The sequence below is a fragment of the Zingiber officinale genome, chromosome 10B (genome assembly GCF_018446385.1).
Source record: "Zingiber officinale cultivar Zhangliang chromosome 10B, Zo_v1.1, whole genome shotgun sequence".
Lineage (NCBI taxonomy): Eukaryota > Viridiplantae > Streptophyta > Magnoliopsida > Zingiberales > Zingiberaceae > Zingiber > Zingiber officinale.
Genome location: NC_056005.1, coordinates 4,558,888 through 4,580,757, shown reverse-complemented (window position 1 = coordinate 4,580,757; position 21,870 = coordinate 4,558,888). Strand labels below are relative to the sequence as shown.

The following is a 21,870-nucleotide window of genomic DNA, read 5'->3' as shown; positions in this document are numbered from 1 at the left end:
GGTCCCAAGCTTAGGTGGCCGGCCACTAGAATATTAAAAGGATTTTTATTAAAATTATTTCTTATGTGGATATCATGTTTTTAAAGAGAGTTAAAAAATTAAAAATTTCCTTTTATAACTTTCTACAAAAGATTAAGAGAAGAGATTAATCTCTTTCCTTATTTGTAGTTTAAAAGGATGGTTTTAATTTTTGGTAAAAACTTTCCTTATTTGTAAATCATCTACATGATTAAAAGAGAGTTTAAAATTTGAAATCTTTCCTTATTTGTTGATTAAAGGAGGATTTTAAATTTTAAGAAAACTTTCCTTTTTAAACATGTTCATGATTTAAAAGAGAGTTTAAAAATTAAATATTCTCTTTTATAAGTTTCTACAAAAGATTAAGAAAAGATTTGATATCTTTCCTTATTTGTAGATTGAAAGAGATTTTAATTTTTAGAGATAACTTTCTTTTTATCCACATGTTTAAAAGAAAGATTTTAATTTATTAAATTTCCTTTTTATAAACCAATCATGAAGGGATAAAATTATTGGAGAAATTTTTATAAATTTCCGGAAACAAATTAGGAAGTTTTAATTCTTGTTTAATTAAAACTCTCCTTGATTTGAGGAAATAAGTGGCCGGCCATGTTTTAATGAGAAGAAAAATTATTTTAATTAAAATAAAATTTTCCTTTTCATGGAAAAAGAATTAAGGAAGTTTTTATTAAAATTTCCTTATTTGCCAAGACCAAGGATTATAAAAGAGGAGGTAGAGGAGCCTTCAAGGGTGAACAACCTCTATTATTTTCTCCCTCTTTTCTTCCTTGGTGTGGCCGGCCTCCTTCCTTTCTCTTCTCTCCATCTTGTGGCGGAACCTCTCTTCCTCCTTGAAGATCAAGTGGTGGCGGATTTTAGCTTGGAGAAGAAGGAGAGAAAGCTTACATCCCTTGGAGCTTGATTGATGGAAAAGATCTTCATCTCTTGGAAGCATAGTGCTTGGCGAAACTTGAAGAAAGGAGAAGAAGGTGCTTTGGTGGTTTCTCATCTCGGAAGATCGTTGCCCACACAACGTCCGAGGTTAGAAGAGGAATACGGTAGAAGATCAAGAGGTTTTTCTATAAGGTATAACTAGTAATTTTTCTTTCCGCATCATACTAGTTATTTATGGAAATAATACCAAATACAAGAGGCTTACGATTCTAGTATTTCAATATGTTTTTCGAGTTGTGTTCTTTTATTTTCTTTTCCTTGTGATTTGATTGTTCCTTTTGGTTGACCTAAAGTTATTTTAGGAAATTAAATATTAGCTTTCCATAAAAGGTTTTGTATAGTCGGTGGTGGTTGTTCCCATATCCAAGAAGGCCATGTGCCTCGCCACGTCAGTACTGGGAACCAATTATGGAAATTAATATTTAATGGAATTAATAACTTAGGTGATTTGGATCAAACGTGTTAAGTTCCGCAGGAGATCCAAGTCTAAACCTTAAAGAACAAATAGATTAAGTTTTGGATCAAACGTGTTAAGTTCCGCAGGCGATCCAAAATTTAATTTAAAAGAACACATGGTAGCTAGGAAAAGGTTCAGACCTTTGTACAAAATTTTTGTACAGTGGAACCTTTAGGTTTTCCGAGTAGCAACCAACAGATGTTGTCTAATGTGAAGTGGGAATAAGGGTCAGCAAATGGCAGCTCCCTAGCCGAGTAACACAAAAAGGGACATGTAGATGATTTAAGCTCTAGACTAGTACAAATCAAAGAAGGGGTAAACTGGATATCCTGTCCCCCAACTCTGGTGGAGTAGGTCAGGTCATCAACCTTCTCGAGGTTATTGAAGAACTGAGCACATAGGTCCTGATTTACTGCATGACTGCAATAAACTAGTTTACTAAGCTGATAGTGCTCTATCATCTGGACCGTAGGCTGACAAAATTGAGCAAAAAATGACCTACTCAAGTACCTAGGTTTAATAGGGGTAAACTTATGTCTAGTGAACTCAATCCTATGTCGCTCTGAGGGGAACCTAGGATCGGTGGAAGGTATGCTAGCGGGAGCAGGATCAACGCGTCGACGTTTCCTATTTTGATTCAAGCAATTCATACACCAACGAAATGGACAAAAGTAATATATACGAACAATAGATAAGTTAAGATTATACCTAGGAGGCATCCTGAGGTTTTAATGGAGGTAGAAGGCAGAAAATCGGGGTTGAAGGCGCCTTGGATCGTCGGTTTATGGCGAGAGAGTGACTTGCAGCGAACTCTATGTTCGTTGCATATGTTGACATTGAGGGCCCCTTCAAGCACTTTGAAGGCGCCTTCAATGTTGCGTTTAGGGCGCCTCGGACTCGGTCCGAAGCGCCTTAGTGGATTTAGGTGGGAATTTTCCCACCGATCTTGGAGGGCGCCTCTGCCTTAGCAGAGGCGCCTTCGTTCGGCGCCTTTAGAATTTTTTTTAAAATATATTTTTTCAAAAAAAGATTTTTAAATAAGTTTTTTAAAAAGATTTTTAAATAAGTTTTTTTTTTAAAAAAAAGATTTTTAAATAAGTTTTAAAAATATTTTTAAATAAGTTTTTTAATAAGATTTTTAAAAGATTTTTAAATAAGTTTTTTTTTAAAGTTTTTTAAATAAGTTTTTTAAAAGATTTTTAAATAAGTTTTTAAAATATTTTTAAATAAGTTTTAAAAAGATTTTTAAATAAGTTTTAAAAAGATTGTTAAATAAGTTTTTTAAAAAGATTTTTAAATAAGTTTTTTTTAAAGAAAATTTTTTTTAAATAAGTTTTAAAAAGATTTTTAAGTAAGTTTAAAAAAGATTGTTAAATAAGTTTTTAAAAAAGATTTTTAAATAAGTTTTAAAAAGATTTTTAAATAAGTTTAGCCTAGATCCAAATTTGAAATTAATTAATTAAGTTTAAATTGATTAATTAAGTTTAAATCGATTAATTAAGTTAAATTAGATTAATTAGAACTAAGTTTAATCTAAATCCATCTCATCCGATTCTAAGTTAACAATCAAGGAACTTCAAGTAGTTTTTTGTGAGATAGTTATCTTTGATTTAGATTATTTCTATGGATTAATTTATATTTGAGTTAAACTTAGGTTTTCCAATTAGTCAATTAAATATGTATTTCAAGGATTGGTTCCCAGGTTGTGGCGAGACACTAGGCCTTCTTGGGTATGTGATCATCCACCGCTTCCTAGACAGAACCGCTCAAAGAAATATCATATTTAATTTTCTTTTTGAAATCCCTAGGTTTAATTGAACAAGTGTAAATTATGCCTAGGTCCTTAATCTATCTTAGTCTAACCATGCATATTAACAGGAAACTAAATAAATAATCATCAAACAATTCTATTTATTTATTAAGATAGTTTTTCTATTGGTTCCCCCTAGATCATAGCCTCGATATGGTTTATCAAGGTAATGTACTTGATCCTTAGGAATCCAATATTGACCAAATCCAACTTGATTGACCAAGTTGGACTTAGGTACCCATGCTTGGACTATCTTACGATTCGGTCTGTTAATAAGCGATAAATAAGATCGATATTTCTTTTTAGCTTTAAATCCAATTCCAGATCGATTGTATACGACTTTCTGTTTTCCAAGAATCAAGTCAAGATTCTTGGAACACAGTGTAAACTGTTCCAATGTAGTCTTCAAATCCTTGACTTGACTTTTCAGGCTGGAATTCTCTTCCTCAAGTTTTTGGACTTGAGTTGAGGTTCCAGTCTGAACTGGGTCAGTCAAGGATTCGATATTAGTCGCTTCTTTAAAGGATGTTACTTCCTTAGAAGCGACTTGATCCGAACATTTGACTTAGCTAATTTACGCATTAAGTAATTAATTAAATTATATAACCGACTTGTACTTACAATGGGGTTTGGCCCTTCAGAAACATATACAGATCCGTGGCTTCTCTCAGACTCAGCTTCCGACTCGTCCTCGCTTCCTGATTCGTTGATGTAGTCTCGGGCTGTCATTGCGAGAAAACTCGTCTACTCGAGTTCTTCGTCATCGGACTCCTTTGAGGATGACTCGTCCCAGGTAGCCTTCAGGGCCTTCTTCTTCCTTGGTTTCTTTGGATTATTCTAGTTCGGGCAGTTCGCCTTGATGTGCCCTTTCTGATTGCATCCGTAGCATGTCACCTCAAACTTTACCTTTGGTTGGGCTTCTTTGGACTGAATGATTTTTCTGACATTCTTTTTGTTGAAGCCCTTCTTCTTCTTGTAGAGCTTTTTCACCAGGTTGACGAGCTCAATCGTGAGTTCGTCATCGTCATCGTCGTTATCTGAATCTGGTTCTTCTTCTGATTTTGGTTCGGTTTTTCTCCTTGGTTTTGACTCACGTGATCTGCAGGTACCTACAACCAAAGTTATACCCTTTTCGACTGGGCGTGCATTAATCTGCTCATGTAACTTGAATTCATAGAATAACTCATCTAATTTAATAGAAGAAAGGTCCCTAGAAACCTTGTAAGCATCTACCATGGATGCCCACAAAGTGTTCCTTGGAAAAGCGTTCAGAGAGTACCTGATTATGTCGCGGTTTTCCACTTTTTGTCCGATCGCATGAAGTCCATTGAGGAGATCTTGGATCCGGGTGTGGAATGGGCTAGCCGTCTCACCTTCCTGCAATTTTATATTGTACAATTTATTGAGAATTAAATCTCTTTTGCTTACCTTGGTGTCAGACGTTCCTTCGTGAAACTCGATCAGCTTCTCCCACATCTCCTTGGCGCTCGTGAATGGGCTGACGCGGTTCAGTTCCTCCTTCGTCAATTCACATTGGAGGGTGCAGGTCGCCTTGGCGTTTGCTTCTACCCTTTTAATTAGTGTCGCGTCCCAGTCCTCGTATGGTAGTTGCTTGTCGGCGCCGTCAGTTGGTAGTTGGAGCTCGATTTTGACGATCATCCAGACTTCAAAATGAGTTTGGAGATACGCCTCCATCCGACCCTTCCAGTACCCGAAATCATCTCCGGTAAAGAGCGGTGGTCGAGCGGTGCTATAACCTTCTTGAAGCGCCATTTTAAAACTTGCACACAAAGAAAAGAAAGAAAAATCTATTCCAAGACTTGGTTTTGGATTAGCAGTGCGGGATGTATAATAAAGAAAAGCGAACTCGAGTGGTGTTGCACCAACTTCGAGCAAAAATCGATTCGAACGAAAAAATAGATTGGAATGTAGCAATTATGCTAATTCCAATCGACTCCGAAAAATTTAAAGGACACCACGAAAAATTGCTTGATTGGTGGTTGCACCAAATTGAAGCTACCCCGCTCTGATACCAATTGTTGGATCGAGATCGCGCTAGGGGGGGGGGTAAATAGCGCTAGTGGCTTTCACGCGTTTCAGATTCGAAAAACTCGACGAGTAATGCAGCGGAATAAAACAAAACATACAAATAGAGAAGAGCACACCAAGATTTTACTTGGTTCGGAGCCTAGGACGACACCTACTTCAAGGTCCACGCTCGTTGAGTGTTTACTTTAGACAATACTATAATCGTGCAAAATGTACAAGAGATTATTACAAAAATAATATTGAAAAAGTATACCGACAACAAGAATTAAAAGAGTCGCAACTTTAGGTCGTTGGAGTCTCCTTGTAGCTCAATCGGAATGTCTCGTTAGCAACAAGTTGATGAAAGATCGCTTTTTAGGTGATTGAATTAGGTGTTGCTCGAATCCTTCTTAAATAGCCTGCTTGAGGCGCCTCAAACCCCTTCCAAGGCGCCTCCATGCTACCGAGTCAGCCGCGTGGATTAACGCTAAAAACTTCTCCTCCGATCCACTTAAAGGCGCCTCTATGCCAGTCCAAGGCGCCTCCAGCTCAGTCCGAGGCGCCTCCAGCTCTGCCGCGTGCAAGTTCTACTCCTTTGCACCCGAGGGGCCTCCAAGCTCCATGGAGGCACCTCGGACACTGTTCATCCGAGGCTTAAGGTTGCTCCTTTGTACCTGCAAGATACGTTAGTTCAAAAAATACCCTGCAATATAAAGTTAGCACATAATATCATAAATATAAAGTATGACAGTCATCGAATTGTCCGGTTCTGACTTCGGATTTCCGACCGGAAATCCTAGGTCGAACCGACTCTTACTGTTCCCTCTTTCGGGGAACGCATCCTCACCTACTCCACTCAGGAGAGCATACCTATTTGCCAGTCTGGTCTTCCAGACCGGCTGGACTTTTTTGCCTAGGGTTACCACCTTCTAGGACCTAGGGTTACCGCCCCCTAGGGGTTTTCTCCACCTAGGGTTACCACCCCCTAGGACCTAAGGTTACCCCCCTTAGGATTTCTCCTGCACCTAGGGTTACCACCCCCTAAGACCTAGGGTTACCTCCTCCTAGGATTTTTCTCCACTTAGGGTTACCACCCCTAGGACCTAGGGTTATCTCCCCCTAGGATTTTTCTCCACCTAGGGTTACCACCCCTTAGGATATTTCTTTTGCCTAACCGCAGTTAGGACTTTCCTGCAACCTTGTTTTAAGCGCGTTAGATAACAAGGAATCTTAACTTTGAATCCCTTTGCCATTATCAAAACTTAGGTTCTATCGTCGGATGCGTCCCGCACCAACATTTTATACTCAATCTCCTTTTCTGGCAGTTCTGGAAGAGACCTTTAGTAAATTACCCATCGATAGGTCCATGGGACATGAGTCTTGGAGTAGGAGTCGCCAAAGGCTCCAAACCAAGTAAATCCTTGTGTTTGTGCCGTTTTTTATTTTTGTCTATTTTTTTCCGCTGCGTACTATTGTTTTTAAAACAAAAAAGATAAGCTTTTCAAAACCATGTGATTCACCTCTCCTCTTACATGCATCTCAATCCAACAAGTGGTATCAGAGTAAGGTTCTACTCTGAATTGGTGCAACCACCAATCAAGGTGGGGGAACCGATTTTTTTAAAAAAATTTGTTTGTTGTATCTTAATTGAATTGGTAGAACTTGCCCTTTTAAATAACTATTTCTTGTTCGATTTTTACTCAAAATTTATACCACACCACTCGAGTCGTTGATATATTTCTTTTTCTCAAACACTACTAATCCAAGATCAAATCTTGGTACCTCCTTCTAACTTTCTTTTTCAACAATCAAATGCCCCAACTTGAGGGCTTTAGCTTTGCTTGCTTGTCCTTCTCTCTTCAATGAAAATGACTTTCCATACTGGAAGAAGAGAATGGAAGTTTACTTAAAGACAGACATTGAGTAATGGTTCATCATCTGGCGAGGGTACCATACGCTTGTAGACAAAGCAACAAAAATACCACTCGATTCAAAAAGATGGAGTCCAGAAGATAAGGAGAAAGCCCAGATCAATTTCAAAGTATTGAACACAATCCAGTGCGGACTCACAAAAGAAAAACTCAACCGAGTCGGCTTGCATGAGAATGCAAAGGAGCTATGGGACAAGCTCATAGAGTTACATGAAGGAACTCCCGATTCGAAGGAAATGAAACACGACCTACTTCTGAATTCATTATTCAACATTAAAATGCAGGATGGTGAAACCATGAATAAGCTCTATGCTTAAATCAAGGACATCCTCAACAGTCTTCACCTAATTGGACACCAGATCAAAAACTGAGACATAATAAGATACGTTCTTAACTCGTTTCCTTGGAACGCAGTATGAGCACCAATTATAGATGCCTATAAGGTTTCGATGAATCTCTCCAAGTTAAAATTAGATGAACTATTTTATGAACTTGAACTACACGAACAAACTAACGACCCCAAAGGTAAAGAAAGGAATTGCTTTTCTTACATGCACTTCAAAGGGAACTAAACACGAAGCTGAAACTAAATCCAAATTAGAATCAGACGAAGAAGAGCAACTAGTGAATCTGGTAAGGAAGATGTTCACTAGACGTAAGAAAATCTTCACCAAATGCGATATGAAGAAGATGTCTAAGTTTGCATCCAACAACTTAAAGGCAAATGTCACATGCTATGGCTGTAACAAGAAGGGGCATTTTAAACACGAATGCCCAAACGAAGACCAAGTCAAAAAGACAAAGCAAAAGAAACACTAAAAGAGACTTAGGGCGAGTCTTTAGATGGATTAGGAGCAAATGAACCGAAGAAAGCAAGCTACCTCACACTGATGACAACCAGAGGTGAATCAGACAAAAAGATGAGTCTGAATACGAGTCGAGCCACGAATCTTCATCCGAGTCAGACCGACCCGAGATAAATTCCTTTATCAGCATAAATTCATTTAAAGTAATTGCTTGCCTAAATAAAATATTAATTAAAATCGATGAACACACTAAACAAGTCCTAAAGGAAAATAACATCCTTAAGGAACATCTGAACATGAACTCCGTGACTAGCCAAGTTCAAGACAAAGGTTCAACTTAAGTTACAAAATTTGAGAAAGAAAACTCTGTCTTGAAAAGTCAAGTCAACGAGCTCAAAGGGCAGTTGAAAAAGTTTACCTCGGGAACCAAATACCTAAACATGATGCTTGGTTCCCAAAGAGCGATGTACAACAAATTCAAACTCGGATATAAACCCAACATAAAATACAAATCATTTTTAATGATAACTCAAAATTCAAAATTAACTAAAGCTTAGGTTCCGAAAGTGTGCCTAACCACACAAGTAGGACTCAATCAATACCATATACCAAAAGATAAAATTTACTATATAAATCTAAATAAACCAAATAAATCACTCTCGATCTCAAAAATTAAATATCCAAAAATAAATTCAAACCTAAAATCAAATAAACCCAAATTAAACAAGATTAATGTAAACTTAAACTATAACCAAGTTTATTATAGCTATAAAGTAAATTGACATAAACCAAAAATCTAAACCCAAAGTCCAATAATTCAGGGGAGACTCCAAAGAAAGTTGGCACCTCCAAAAATAATAATTTACCCGGTTGGGTAATTAAGACTAGATTAAAAAGGGACAAAAGTTTAACTTGGTAAACAATACTGGAGAAGTTTTGAATGATAGTAGGTTAGGAAAGTTCTGTCTATGCATATCTAGGAAGATATGATTTTGATTTGATGCATTTGGCTTAGTGAAACTAACTGAAACTATCTCTTACTAATCCTAACTGGTTAGACCAAAGTTTTAAATTAAGTTCAGTGGATAGGACTATTTAGAAAATTTTGAAGGTGTGGTTACTCTAATGATGTCCAGATGACTTACGACAGCTTAGAAGTTTATCTAAAAAAAATACATGTTTGTTGAACCTAAAGCTAAACTTGAATCTAATACTAGTTAAACCAAATCCTGAATTTTAACCTAACTTATTGTATAAAATTATAGGATTCCCTAATTGAAAATATAGATTGGGTGAGACGACTAAGAATTAAAATGAAATTCAAATTAAATTAAAATTAAATTAAAATTTAAATTAAAACTCAAATTAAAATCAAATTTAAATTCAAATTAAAATTCAAATTAAATTAATTAAAAAATTAAACTCCTAACAAAAAAATTTGATACTATTATCACCACCGAAGGCGCCTTTGATACAATCGGAGGCGCCCTCGGAAGGGTGGGAAAAATCTCATCCTAACCGACTGAAGGCGCCTTCAATTGGTTAAAGGCACCCTCCATCGCGCATGAAAGGCGCCTTCCATCAAACTGAAGGTGCCTTCAACCTAACTTTACACAGCGAATAAAGGCAAACTCTGTTCGTGTTTTCCTCTTGTTTAAAGCACCTTCCATTAGCGAATCTTCACCATTTTCTTCCTCTTTTCCTCTCAAACATCAACAATGCGTTCTCGATATACCCTATCTCAATCTATCTAGTTAGTTTTGGCTATTTCTATGTTTCTTTTATAAATTTTTATGTGTATACGCTATTGTGCTACTTTAGGAAATGATGAAATGTTACTCCTAACTCGAGCAGTACCCCATTTACTGATGCTAGATTTTTCACTGAGCAACTTAGGCTAGATTTTCTATAGCATGCATATATTACACTTAAATTTAGGTTTTTGAGTATGTCCTTTTTCACCCGATATTGTGCCCCCATTATAGAAGTCATTGACTATTACCAATTAGATAGGTTAGTTTACTGTAGTCATTCAGTTAACCTAGACTTGTGCCAGTTTTATAATAATCTGGTTAAGATTGATGATTTGATTTACTCCACTAGAGTTGGTGGAAAGGGCATTAGCTTCTTCCCCACTCTATTGTATGATAGCTTAGGACTTAGAAAGTCTGCCTATTTTTTTTTTTGTGTTACCCTAGTAGGGACTTGCCATTTAGCGAGATCTACTCCCATATAACATTGAATACTATCCACATGCATTTTTTTAGGGAGGAGAGACTACCTACTGTGACTGACTTTAGGTCTCTCTCTCTCTGGGTTCAGGACTATTTCCTATATCAAGTTCTGACCATCTGTATTTTGCCGATCACATCTCGTAATGTTGTGATGATGCGAGCCTCCCACTCTTTCTTCCTGTATGCACTGTGCCAATGTCTAGACATCGAGAATGTCATTCATGCATTCAGTCTCATCACTAGGCGGCAGGTTTATATGCCTTATTGTCACATTTTGACGTATATATTTTCGACTATAGGGGTAGATATGACCCAAGGTACATCCACTTCCCTTAGCTCATATGACGAGATTGGTCAACATCAGCTTGCATTAGTGCATATAGATGTCACTGCTCAGGGGGGACTAGCTTAGAGAGTGGGACCACAGTCAGACGTTCCAGACGGGGCTGAAGAAAAATTTCCACCCATCATTCTGGTTGAGGGGGAGGAGTTGCCGACATTTATAGTTGAGGAGCTCCTTGGACCTTCTCTAACCCAACCCTCGACCTCGACCTCGACCCAGCCATCAACTTTACTTTCCGTTGAGGACCGACTTGCTCGACTTGGGAAGTCTTTCACGTAGATCCAGTAGTCAATCTTGGAGAGTTTCACCTCTCTCTGGGTGGAGATGACCATTGAATTTCGGTAGCTAGACATACAGATATAGTCTATCCTTCGAGCGATACGAGTGCCTGAGCAACCCCCACCTCCACCTGATTATTTTTAGTACACTGTTATATATTGTATATCTAGTTGACTTGATCTATACAGTTAGTAACTCTTTATCGCGTTTCTTTGACTAATCTAGGAAATTCATTTTTAGACTAGGACTGCTATTTTTATTTTTTTTTCAAATAGTTTGCAAATTCTAGGGTAAATTCTTTACTTATATTCTTAAAAAACTCACATTTACTTAGTGTTTCAAAATTGATTTTGAACTTAGACTAGATCAAATTCATAAAAAGCATATTCCTATAGATCTAGGAATTGAGCATCTCACAAATACAATAGATCTACCTTGTGTTGGTACCCCAAGGTAGTTTTAATGTGATTAAACAAGTTATGTTAGGTTCTGTTGTGCTTAACCTTGTGTCTAAGTGTGTAGGAACTTAAGAGCACAGGAAGTCGAGCAAAAGACGCAGCTAGCTAGAAGGACGACACAAGAGAGAGCTGATGGGCTCGGTGCATCTGAGGGACGAGGTGCTATGGAACATTACACCAGCGGATGAGAAGGGCGCGTGCGGTGTTTCCAAGGGACGAGAAGCTAGAGAGGAAGATTGATCAAGGAGCAAAAGATGCAGCTGTCCGAGGGGCGAAATGATGTGGAAGAGTATGCTGGCAAATGAGAAGGAAGCACGCGACGATTCCAAGGGACAAGAAGTCGGAGCAGAAGCTTGCTCGAGGAGAAGGCCGGAAGTTAGGTTCGGGTGAGCCCTATTCCGGATGGACGAAATCACCCAAGCGAACGGAGCTGGAGCGGAAGACTTGGACCGATGCAAGCGAAATCGGAGCAGGAGATCGGGACCGAAAGTCAATAAAATGTTGACTTTTGGTGCTCGGGGCGCCCGGACCAGGTCGGGACACCTGGAACCCAAGTTTTAGCTAAACTCGATGTGGCATGTACCGTTACGTCAAGGATAAAGTTTTATCCTATTCCAGGCGCCTGGAACCCTTCCAAGCACCCCGAGCAAGGTTATATAAGCAGCCCTGCTCCTAGAAGCTAATAAGAACAAGAAATATCCAAGCAACACTTGTACACACTTTCTTTTCTATTTTGCTTCATCTTTTTGTGCTTTCATTAATGTAAAGAGGCTTCTCCATCTTTAGGAGAAAATAGTGCAATTTCATCTGCCTTGAATTAACAACCTCCCCGGTTATAACAAAGTAAACCTGTGTGCCTCTGTCTTTCAGTCTCTTTAGTATTTCTCTTATGCAACTGTTATTTTAATTAAGTTATAAGTGTAGAAAGGTTCGTTTGCTTAATTTGTGTAGCGGCTATTCACTCCTCTCTAGTCGGCCACCAAGGGTCCTAACACCTTGATTGTATATTCACAAACTTAGAACGACGTGAGATACATAGGCTTACTACCTGAACTTCAGATGCTTATATCAGTGCATCAATACAAGTCTAGGTAAAAAAAAATACCAAAATGACAATGATCAAGTTAAGTAATCCATTTTAGTCAAACACTAACTGGATACATTTACTTAACTTGACTAACCAAGTGAACACTGCTTTCTTCTTATAGTTAGTTAGTAACTAACAGTTAGACATTTAAGGATAATTTCTAGGTAAACATTTTTCTTAAATAATATCACGTTTAGGAGGAGGACATTTGAAGAATAATTTTAAAAATATATTTTTCTATTTTTGAATTTAAAAATTGTATTTGAAAATTATTTTTACTTAGAATTTTTTTTTCTCAAAGTAACTTAAAGTATTTTAAAAATATTTCTAAGTTAAAAACTCTTGTTTAACGTATTTTAAAAATATTTCTAAGTTAAAAACTCTTGTTTAAAGTATTTTGAAAATTTTTCTAAGTTAAAAACTCTTGTTTAATATATTTTGAAAATATTTCTAAGTTAAAAACTCTTGTTTAAAGTATTTTGAAAATATTTCTAAGTTTAAAAACTCCTGTTTAAAATTATTTTGAAAATATCTCTATCAAATTCTTAGAAATTGTTTTGGTTGAAAAACCTTATTTTAAAAATTATGTTGAAAAGAATTTTGCAACCCACTCTTCAAATGTTTTGAAAAGTTAGTTTGAAAAATATTTTGCAAAAGTTAGCTTTTAAAACTTGTTATGAATTTTAAAAGTTTTTTCAAAATTAAGTAGAAATTTTTCAAGCACTAAACTCCTCCTTACAATTAAATTACAAATTTTTATGCTTAATTTTGAAAAGTTTATACTGACTTATGTGTTTCCATATTTTGGTATACTTACTTGCATATTTTTTTGATGAAGGCCAAAAGGGGAGAGTAAGAAATATGTAAGAAAAAAGGGTTACGTATGAAAAACTAAAAGCGTGAAAACCTTAACTCTAAAATATTCAAGAGAATAAAACAGAACTTGCTTAATTTTTATTGCTATTGCTTCTGTATTATTTATCTAACTTTAATTATTTTTCTAACTTTAACTCAAGTTATCATTATATTAAAAAGGGGAAGATTATTGGTGAAATTTACACCAATAGTCAAACCTGAGTTTTGATGAATGTCAAATAAGTTAAAGTTAGACATGTTGCGATTTAACCTTATTACCGAGTGTGCAGGGTTGACTAACCCTAGTTAGGATGTTCGATTTCTAATTGGTTGAAGACTGAATGTGTGATTCTGACAAGTTGGGATGCTCAATTCCTAAGAGGTTGAAGTTCAAATGTGGGATTCTAGAAAGAGTCAGAATGTCCGATTCCTAATTAGAGAAAACCAGATGTGCGATTTTGATAGGTCAGGATGTGTAATTCCCGATTGAAGAAGATCGGATGTGCGATTCTAGTAGGTCGGGATGTTTGATTCCTGAAGTTTAGATGTGTGATTCTGAAAGATAACTCTACACCTGGTAAGTAGAGGTAAGTCACTGGAGGAGAGTGACTAAGTGAGGGGGCATCCCCATTCGAAGGGATAGTAGGCGTCGGTCCAATTTAATCCTATTTTAGAAATCTAAATTGAGACCTTGACTAGATCCTGGCCTCGGGGAGACAAGATCTAATTAGTACTCATTATTTTACTATGCTAACATTGTCTTGCAGGTTATTGGACTCACACTTTTTGCAGGGTAAAAGGAGCAAAATGACCTTAGGTGAACAGTACCTGAGGCACCTGCAAGCATTGGAAGGCGCCTTTGGTGCTATGGAAGGCACTTTCCGCAGAATAAACTTCAAATTTCATCGCAAATAAGGAGCAAGAAGTTTAGGATCAAACTTTATAGGTTGGAGGCACCTTCAAGGCTATAGAAGGTGCCTTCCACACCCTTTATAGGGGTATCTCGACCAAGCTTCAAGAATCAACTTCTACATGAGCTCTTACGCACCCGATTTGGCTTTCCAACTGCTCCAGCTTCCTGTTATTGCCCTGTTGCGACTCTACTAAGCCCGATTGTCATCGAAAAGTTGTCTAAACACCAAGCTCAAGCAGACCATCTAAGAAAGTGTTTGGTAACATAATATATTTCCGTTCTTAATTTCTGTAAACGGAAAATGTAGTCTGTTACACTTTTCAGACTCTTTTGTACAAAATCCCTCTTTCGGCAGTTCCAGAAGAGGCATTTAGTGAATTACTTATCGATAGATCTACAGGACCTGAGTCTTGGAATAGGAGTCATCGAATGCTCCGAACCAAGTAAGTCCTTGTGTTTGTGCCTTTTTTTATTTCTATCTATTTCTTTTTTTACTGCGTACTCTTATTTTTAAAATGAAAAAGACAAGCTTTTCAAAATCATGGGATTCACCCCCACTTCATGTGCATCTCAATCCAACACATTCCCTTGTGAAGATCTGTTTATTTACTGGTTGACAGTAGACATGATGTCTTTGAACTATTCTATCATCAGTGTAAGTATTGATATATCTCACCCATGACTTTCCCTAATACAACTAAGTTCTCATGAGTGTGTCCGTTCTTGGCCATGAACACACCTTGTTTTGTAAGAGATTCTAAGAATTGTGCCTTAAATTTTCTTTGAAGCGACCCTACTTATTTCCTGCATAAGTGATCTTTTAAGAGTATTCCATATTACTTCATTGGATCATTAAAAGTCGTATGCTTAACTTCAATCTTTTCATTGGATAGTTCTCTCACTTAGTAGTACAGTTAGGTTGTCCCATTAAATCAAGTTCTTGAGATCTCTAGTCTGGAAAAATTGAGTTTTTTTTGCACCAATATTTTCCATTATCATCAAACTCATCCCTCACGATGAGTTTGTAATTAACTCCCAATTTAACTCTTTAGTTAACAGATCTGCTAGGTTATCTTTTGACTTTACATAGTAATTCGTGATAACTCCCGTTGAGAGTAGTTGTCTCATAGTATTATGTTTACGATGCATATATCTAGACTTACCATTATATAAATGGCTTCGTGTCTGATCAATTGTTGATTAAATATCACAATATATATAAGTTGTTGGCACATGTTTCAGTCATTTAGGAACTTCTTTTAAGAATTATTATAGTTATTCAACCTTTTCACTATAATTGTCAAAAGATACAAACTCAGAATTTATCATGGATCTGGTTATGTCAGTATGCGTAGAAGATTCCACAAAATGGTTATACTTCCCAAAGTGAATACATATCCACTTATAGATTTCGAGTCTTTCATGTTAGATATCCAATTCATATTATTGTATCCTTCGATCATAGAGGGATATCTAATATAGTGCAGTTCATATTTATGAGTATATCTTAAGTATAGTTTTCTCTTTATTCCTTTCCAGCGCTCAACATCAGGATTACTCATGTATTTACTCAGTTTACTTACTATATAGGCTAAGTGATGTAAAACCAACATAGGAGGATCCAATCTTTAATGGTTCATATCTTTTGATTCAGATATCGAAGTAAGACTCTGTTTGGCTCACACATAGCTTTTTCAAAGATCTACGTTTGTTATAGGGTGGAACCAATAACATACAAGTTTCAGGTCTAAAAAAACACCATTTAGTACCTTTTCAAAAAAATTCCAAACATATTATTATTATTATTTTTAGTAATTTCTATTTTTATGATATTTAGGGTATTTTTAGTATATCGAGTATTTATGGTTTGGGGTTTATATAGTAAGTGTCTTATTTAGTGGTTTGAGGATGATCCTCTATTCTTAATAAAGTTTCCTTTTTTTAGTAAAAACTTAGAGAATGATAGGTTTCTATTTATTTTCGACGGTTTCTCATTCTTGACTTCTCCTCAATTCCCTCTTCTTATTAGCTCGTAAGATAATCATTATCCTATCCAACATCACTAAGTCTAGTCATGTATATATAACTTATTAGGTATATTAGATTTCCAATCACTCAAGAGTATTATATTTGAGAGATACTTTCTTCTCGATTCTTTGATAGATATTAGCTCGTATCTATCAGCATTCATGCCAACATAGAATCACCTTTGGTGAATTTCTCAATAATTTTATCCAAATAATGAGACTGCCTAAGAATAAGTCTTTCTAGTGTTTTAAGAATGTTAATATTTAAAATCACATTCGCTAGACCCATGTCTTTCATATCAAATCTTGAGTTCAACATATCTTTAGTAGATTTGATTATTATATTATTATTCTCAATGATAAGAATGTCATATACATATAGGCACAAGACGATATAGTTAGTCTATGTAGTTTTCATGTAGACAGATTTATTATATTCATTGATTTTGGATCCACATTTCTTTATGGCATTATCAAATTTTTTGTCACTATTTTGGTGCTTGTTTCAAGCTGTAAAATGACTTCACCAATCTAGAAACTATGTTTTTCTGTCCTAGGATGGAAAACCTTCCAGGTTATTTCATGTAGATTTTCTCTTATAAATGCCCATTTGAAAATATTGTCTTTATATCCATCTGATATATTTCTAGATTCTATAAAGCAATAATAGCCAACAATACTCTAATGAAAATTATTTTCAACACATGAGAATATGTATTAAAGTAATCAAGGTTTTCTACATGTCAGTAACCTTTAATTATCAATCTAGCCTTATACTCATCAATTGTGCCATATAATTTTTTTTTGAAGATCCATTTGCACCTAGTGGTTTACTTCCCTAAGAAAGATCCACAAGTTCTCAAGTGTGATTTTGCAAGATAAAGTTTATCTCAAATGTAATTATCTCTTTCTAGTAGGTCAATCAGAAGAGCTTATTGCTTCTGAATAACTTTGGGGCACATTTTCTAATATGAAAGTGATAAATTTGTTCCATAGGATTTTTCCACCTAAATTCTTTTACTTTATCTAAACTCATCCTCCATTGGTTCATCATCTTCTTCTTACTCCTATGTTTTAAATGTATATTTTGAAGAACTTGTTTCCTCTCAAGTCTTATACGAAAAAACATACTCAAAGAATGAGATATTTCTTGATTCTATTATCAAATTCTTGTGTATATCCGATATTTGTGTCGCATATACAAAAAAACTAATACGCACTACTATTATGTGCATATCCAATAAATATTCAATCAATAATTTTTGGTCCTATCTTAATCTTTTTCAGATCAGACACTAAAACTTTAACAAGACACCGTCACATTCATAAATATTTATAAGACGATTATCTTCCATTCCATAACTCATAAGGGCTCTTATTTATTTTCTTTCAGGGCATCTTATTTAAAAGATAATTAGCTGTTAACACAGCTTCTCCCAAATGAACTCATGTAGTTTAGAGCTCAACAGAAGAACATTCATAATCTCCTTTAGAGTGTGATTTTTCTGCTCAGCAACTTCATTTTACCAAGAGTATAAGAAACTATTGTTTCGTGTCAAATTCCATGTTTAACACACAACTCAACAAACAATGATACATATTTACTGTCCCAGTCAATTTGAATTACCTTAATCTTTTTATTAAGTTGGTTTTTAACCTCATTCTTATAGAGAACAAATTTCTCCATAACTTCATCCTTACTTTTGAGAAGATATACATTATAATATATTGTGTTATCATTTACAAAGGTGATAAAGTACTTATTTTCATCTCGTGTCGATGTACCTTTTAGTTCACACACGTTTGTAAATTAGACTAAGTGGTTCATTTTCAACATATTGAAAGGATGCCCTTATCATTTTTTACTTTAACACAAATCTCACACTTGTATTTCGGGTCAAAGTGAAATGTAGGTATACTTTGCATGTTAATTAATCTACATAATGCATCGTAGTTAACATGTTATAATATACCATACCGCAAATACTAAGAGTCAATCATATAAATGGAAGAGCTTTTAATTTTATTAACTTTAGGCCTAATAGCCATTACACTGAACTTGACTAGCTCATCAATTACATAATCCTTTTTTAAAAATACTATTTTTTTATAGAACAACTCTGTCCAACTCAAAAATAATGGAAAAGTCATGTTTACTTAACAATGATCCAAACACTAGATTCTTTCGAATCTCTGGAACATACAACACTTTGTTCATAGTGAGCACCTTGCCTGAGATCATTTTAGCACAACTTTTCCTTGGCCTAGGATATCTAAGGTTTCTGAGTTCCCTATGAATAATTTATCCTAATCTTTGATTTTTTTTTTAAAGTTGTGGTATAGTTTCTTGTTGCAGCATATATGTTTGGTGGTATCGATATCAATCCACTATTGTCGTGGATCTGAACCCACCAAGTTTAGTTCATAGACCATGGTGCAAAGGTCATTCATGTTCTTTGTTCAGGTTGGTCTCCTACTTCTTCTTCAGCTTTTTGCACTCTAAAGATTTGTGACCGGCTAGGTAAGAGTTGAAGCACTTCTTAGAAAACTTTATTTTTCTTATGCCTTATCTAGTCTCATTTTGGAAGACTTAGGATTCTTTTGTTTCAAGTTTTGATAGTGCTTGACCACATTGGCTTTCATAGTAACTTGAGAGAATAACTTTCTTTTGAAACTATTTTTGTCTTCCTTAATTCGAAGTCTAACAATGAGTTCTTTTATGTTCATCTCCTTCTGCTTGTGTTTCAGGTAGTTATTGAAGTCCTTTCATCCGGGAGACAAATTCTCAATAATAGCAGTCACTTAAAGCATTTCACTCAGAACTATACCTTCTGAATGAATCTTATTCAAGATCACCTGAAGTTTATGGACTTGGTTGATCATAGTCTTGGAATCAACCATCTTGTAGTCTAAGAATCAGCCCATGATAACCTTCTTAGCCCTCGTATTTTCCATCTTGTATTTCTTACCTAGGCACTCCACGACTCTTTAGTCGTTCTCTTTGTTATATACGCAATATACAACAAGTCAACAAAAAAAGGCGAGGATGTAGTTTTGACATATGAACTCAGAATGAGGTAATGCCTCTACTATACTGATGATTTAGATATCAATAGCATTCTCAGCGTACTTGGGAGGTTTTTCGACTATGAACCAAACCAAATTCAGTGTTGTCAGATAGAAGAGCATTTTTTGTTACCATCGTTTGAAGTTCAACCCAGAATACTTCTCTGGCCTTTTCTCGTGATTGATTGAAATATTTCCAATTAGGGTGATTCCACCTCAACACTTTTCATGGTCATCTCAACAGAAATGAGTCTGTTTTAAGATTGTTGAACAATCTTCCATAATGAAAATTATTTATCGGAGATTGCAGGAATAGTTGTTGAATCAAAATCTACTTCAAAAATCAACTTTATACATGTTGAGATGAACCTGAGATGATAATCTTATGCTACTAAGCAAGAAAGGAAGAACTATTTGAGATGACTGAGCGAGTTGGAAAACTTGGCTACCTTGTATTTGCGATTGTTGACTACCGATTGTCAAGTTAGTCAATTGTCAAGTGACTAAGTTGGTTGAGTTGCCAAGGCACTGAGTGTCGAGTCAACTAACTGCCAAGTCACTAAGTTGGTCGAGCTACTAAGTCACTTGAGTGTCGAGTTGGCCAAGTGCTGAGTTAGTCAACTGCCGAGTTAGCCAACTATCGAGTGACTGAGTTGGCCGAGCTGCCGAGCCACCCGAGTGTCGAGTTGGTCGAGTGCCAAGTTGCTAACTATCAAGTCAGAGTGGCGAGGTTGGATGAAAGAGTTGTCGAGGCTTGCATGATGCAATTTCCTTAAAACATATTCATCCTTCTTGATTATACTTCGAAGTTATGATGGTTGTCCATTTCCCAGGATACTATGGTAGAAATATGTACATAACCAAATACTGATTGTTCGTGATGAACTTAAAAAATATCTGAATTACTGTCATGGATAAACTATACCGAGCGAAAATGCATGATGGAGAGCAGAATTGGGAAAAGGAAAGTGGAGGAAAATCTTTACTTACTTTTTTCGGTCTCTCTTTGTTCTTGGTCACAACCTCCTAATATTGGAGTTTAGACTTTTGTAGCATTCAAATGGATGAATTAATGCCATTTATTGTCATTAGCCTCTCCGATTGAAAATGTCCAGAGATATGAATTTTGTTACCTTTGAGCAACTAACAAAAAAAAAAAAAAATCACGTGGTAAAATACAAATTTATTAATCTGGATAACTTTTGTTGATGTGTATAAATTTTGGATCAGTATAATTTAGGTCCTAAATTTACAATCCCTACAAGCTCATGTGTATGAGAGAATCTTTTTTCGTGTATTTATTCCTAACTACAGTATGCTTGTATTAATAAATTAGATATACCTTATAACTCATAACATGACATTAAAATCTCCTGCAAGTGGAACTTTTTACATGTAACCTTTTTCCATTCACGTATATCTAACAGAACTTACTTAGATCCCCGGGTTCACTGGAACGAGTTCTGACTGCCGAGGGAGGTCAAAACTACTTAGCCTACATGGCATGGTTGGTGCAGTTGAACTTTAAAAAAAAAAAAATCTGGTGGATTAAGCATCTTCTATATTTACAAAAAACATCAACGACGTCTCACAAACTTCAACCGTCAAAGGCTCACCTTATTGATGTCTGCAATCCACTTGTAAGATATGTAGTCCCATAATTACAAAACAAAAATTTCCATGTTTATAGGATATATGAAACTGAAAGTTACTGAAAATCATATCTTAGTTATTATATAGCTCTTAGCTTATGCATTCAGCTGTAAATTATTAACTGTTCTCATCAAAATCATTCAAAAGAAAAAACGTTTTTTTTGGTTTTTTTTTAATTTCAGAATTTTTCAAAGCACCCATCTCCTTCTTCTTCGCTCGTCTCCTCGACCTCCCCTTCAGTTCCTGAACCTGCTCCATCCACACCTCCCTCGGAAACAGCACTCTCCTCTTCTCTTGCTCCCTATCCGCCGCTAGATCCGGCAGCCCCAACTGGTGGTCGTACTTCTCCCGCAGCACGGGGTTGGATAGCACGTCGTACGCCTTCTTGATCTCAATGAACAGTCTCGTCGCCTCCTCCTTCCCCGTCAGCGGGCACACGTCCGGGTGGTGGCGCCGCGCCATACTCCGGTAGGCTCTCTTGACCGCCTCGACCCCGTCGACGTTCTCCGGCTCGAGCGCCAGCACTTGGTACAAGTTCTTGCTCGCTCTGCAAGCTGCGGGCGACCTTGCATTCATACTCGGTGTCATCAGATTGCCATAAAGCAGAGCGCCAGTGGCCATGACAGTGTGAAGCACAGAGCTATGTGACCACTCGATGAACGCAACATTCGGCAGAGAAAGGTGCCTTTTAAAGACAATTGTGGAAATATAACACTAATTTCCAAATGTCAGTCGACGAGCGACTTGGTTCTTGTCTGTTGTCACTATCCATGCAGGATCAAAATGCACTGTTATATAGATTTAAACTTTTAACGATAACAAAAAAAGCTCCAAATTTAATGCATTTATCATTACACTAAATATTTGTTAGTATCAAAATGCATATTTAAAGTAAATTATTTTGATCATCTCATGCGTGCACATTTATGAATAGCTCCTCTTAGTTAGCAT

At 36.2% G+C, this 21,870-nt stretch overlaps 1 protein-coding gene across 1 annotated transcript; it reads right to left on the bottom strand.

Moving 5' to 3' along the window:
• Positions 1 to 4,076: 4,076 nt before the first annotated feature.
• Positions 4,077 to 21,540, bottom strand: LOC122030392 (uncharacterized J domain-containing protein C3E7.11c-like). Its single transcript, XM_042589599.1, has 3 exons — positions 21,169 to 21,540; positions 4,519 to 4,616; positions 4,077 to 4,338 (listed from the first exon to the last, which is right to left on the bottom strand). Exons 1-3 carry the CDS (start codon positions 21,538 to 21,540, stop codon positions 4,077 to 4,079), a joined length of 732 nt encoding a protein of 243 aa, XP_042445533.1.
• Positions 21,541 to 21,870: the final 330 nt, after the last annotated feature.

Coding starts and splice junctions, on each gene's coding strand:
- LOC122030392 (XM_042589599.1), bottom strand. CDS start 21,540: ATGGCCACTGGCGCTCTGCTTTATGGCAATCTGATGACACCGAGTATG. Junction 4,617..21,168: donor GGGAGGTGTGGATGGAGCAG/GTTCAGGAACTG, acceptor ATAAAATTGCAG/GAAGGTGAGACGGCTAGCCC. Junction 4,339..4,518: donor GAAAACCGCGACATAATCAG/GTACTCTCTGAA, acceptor AGGTACCTGCAG/ATCACGTGAGTCAAAACCAA.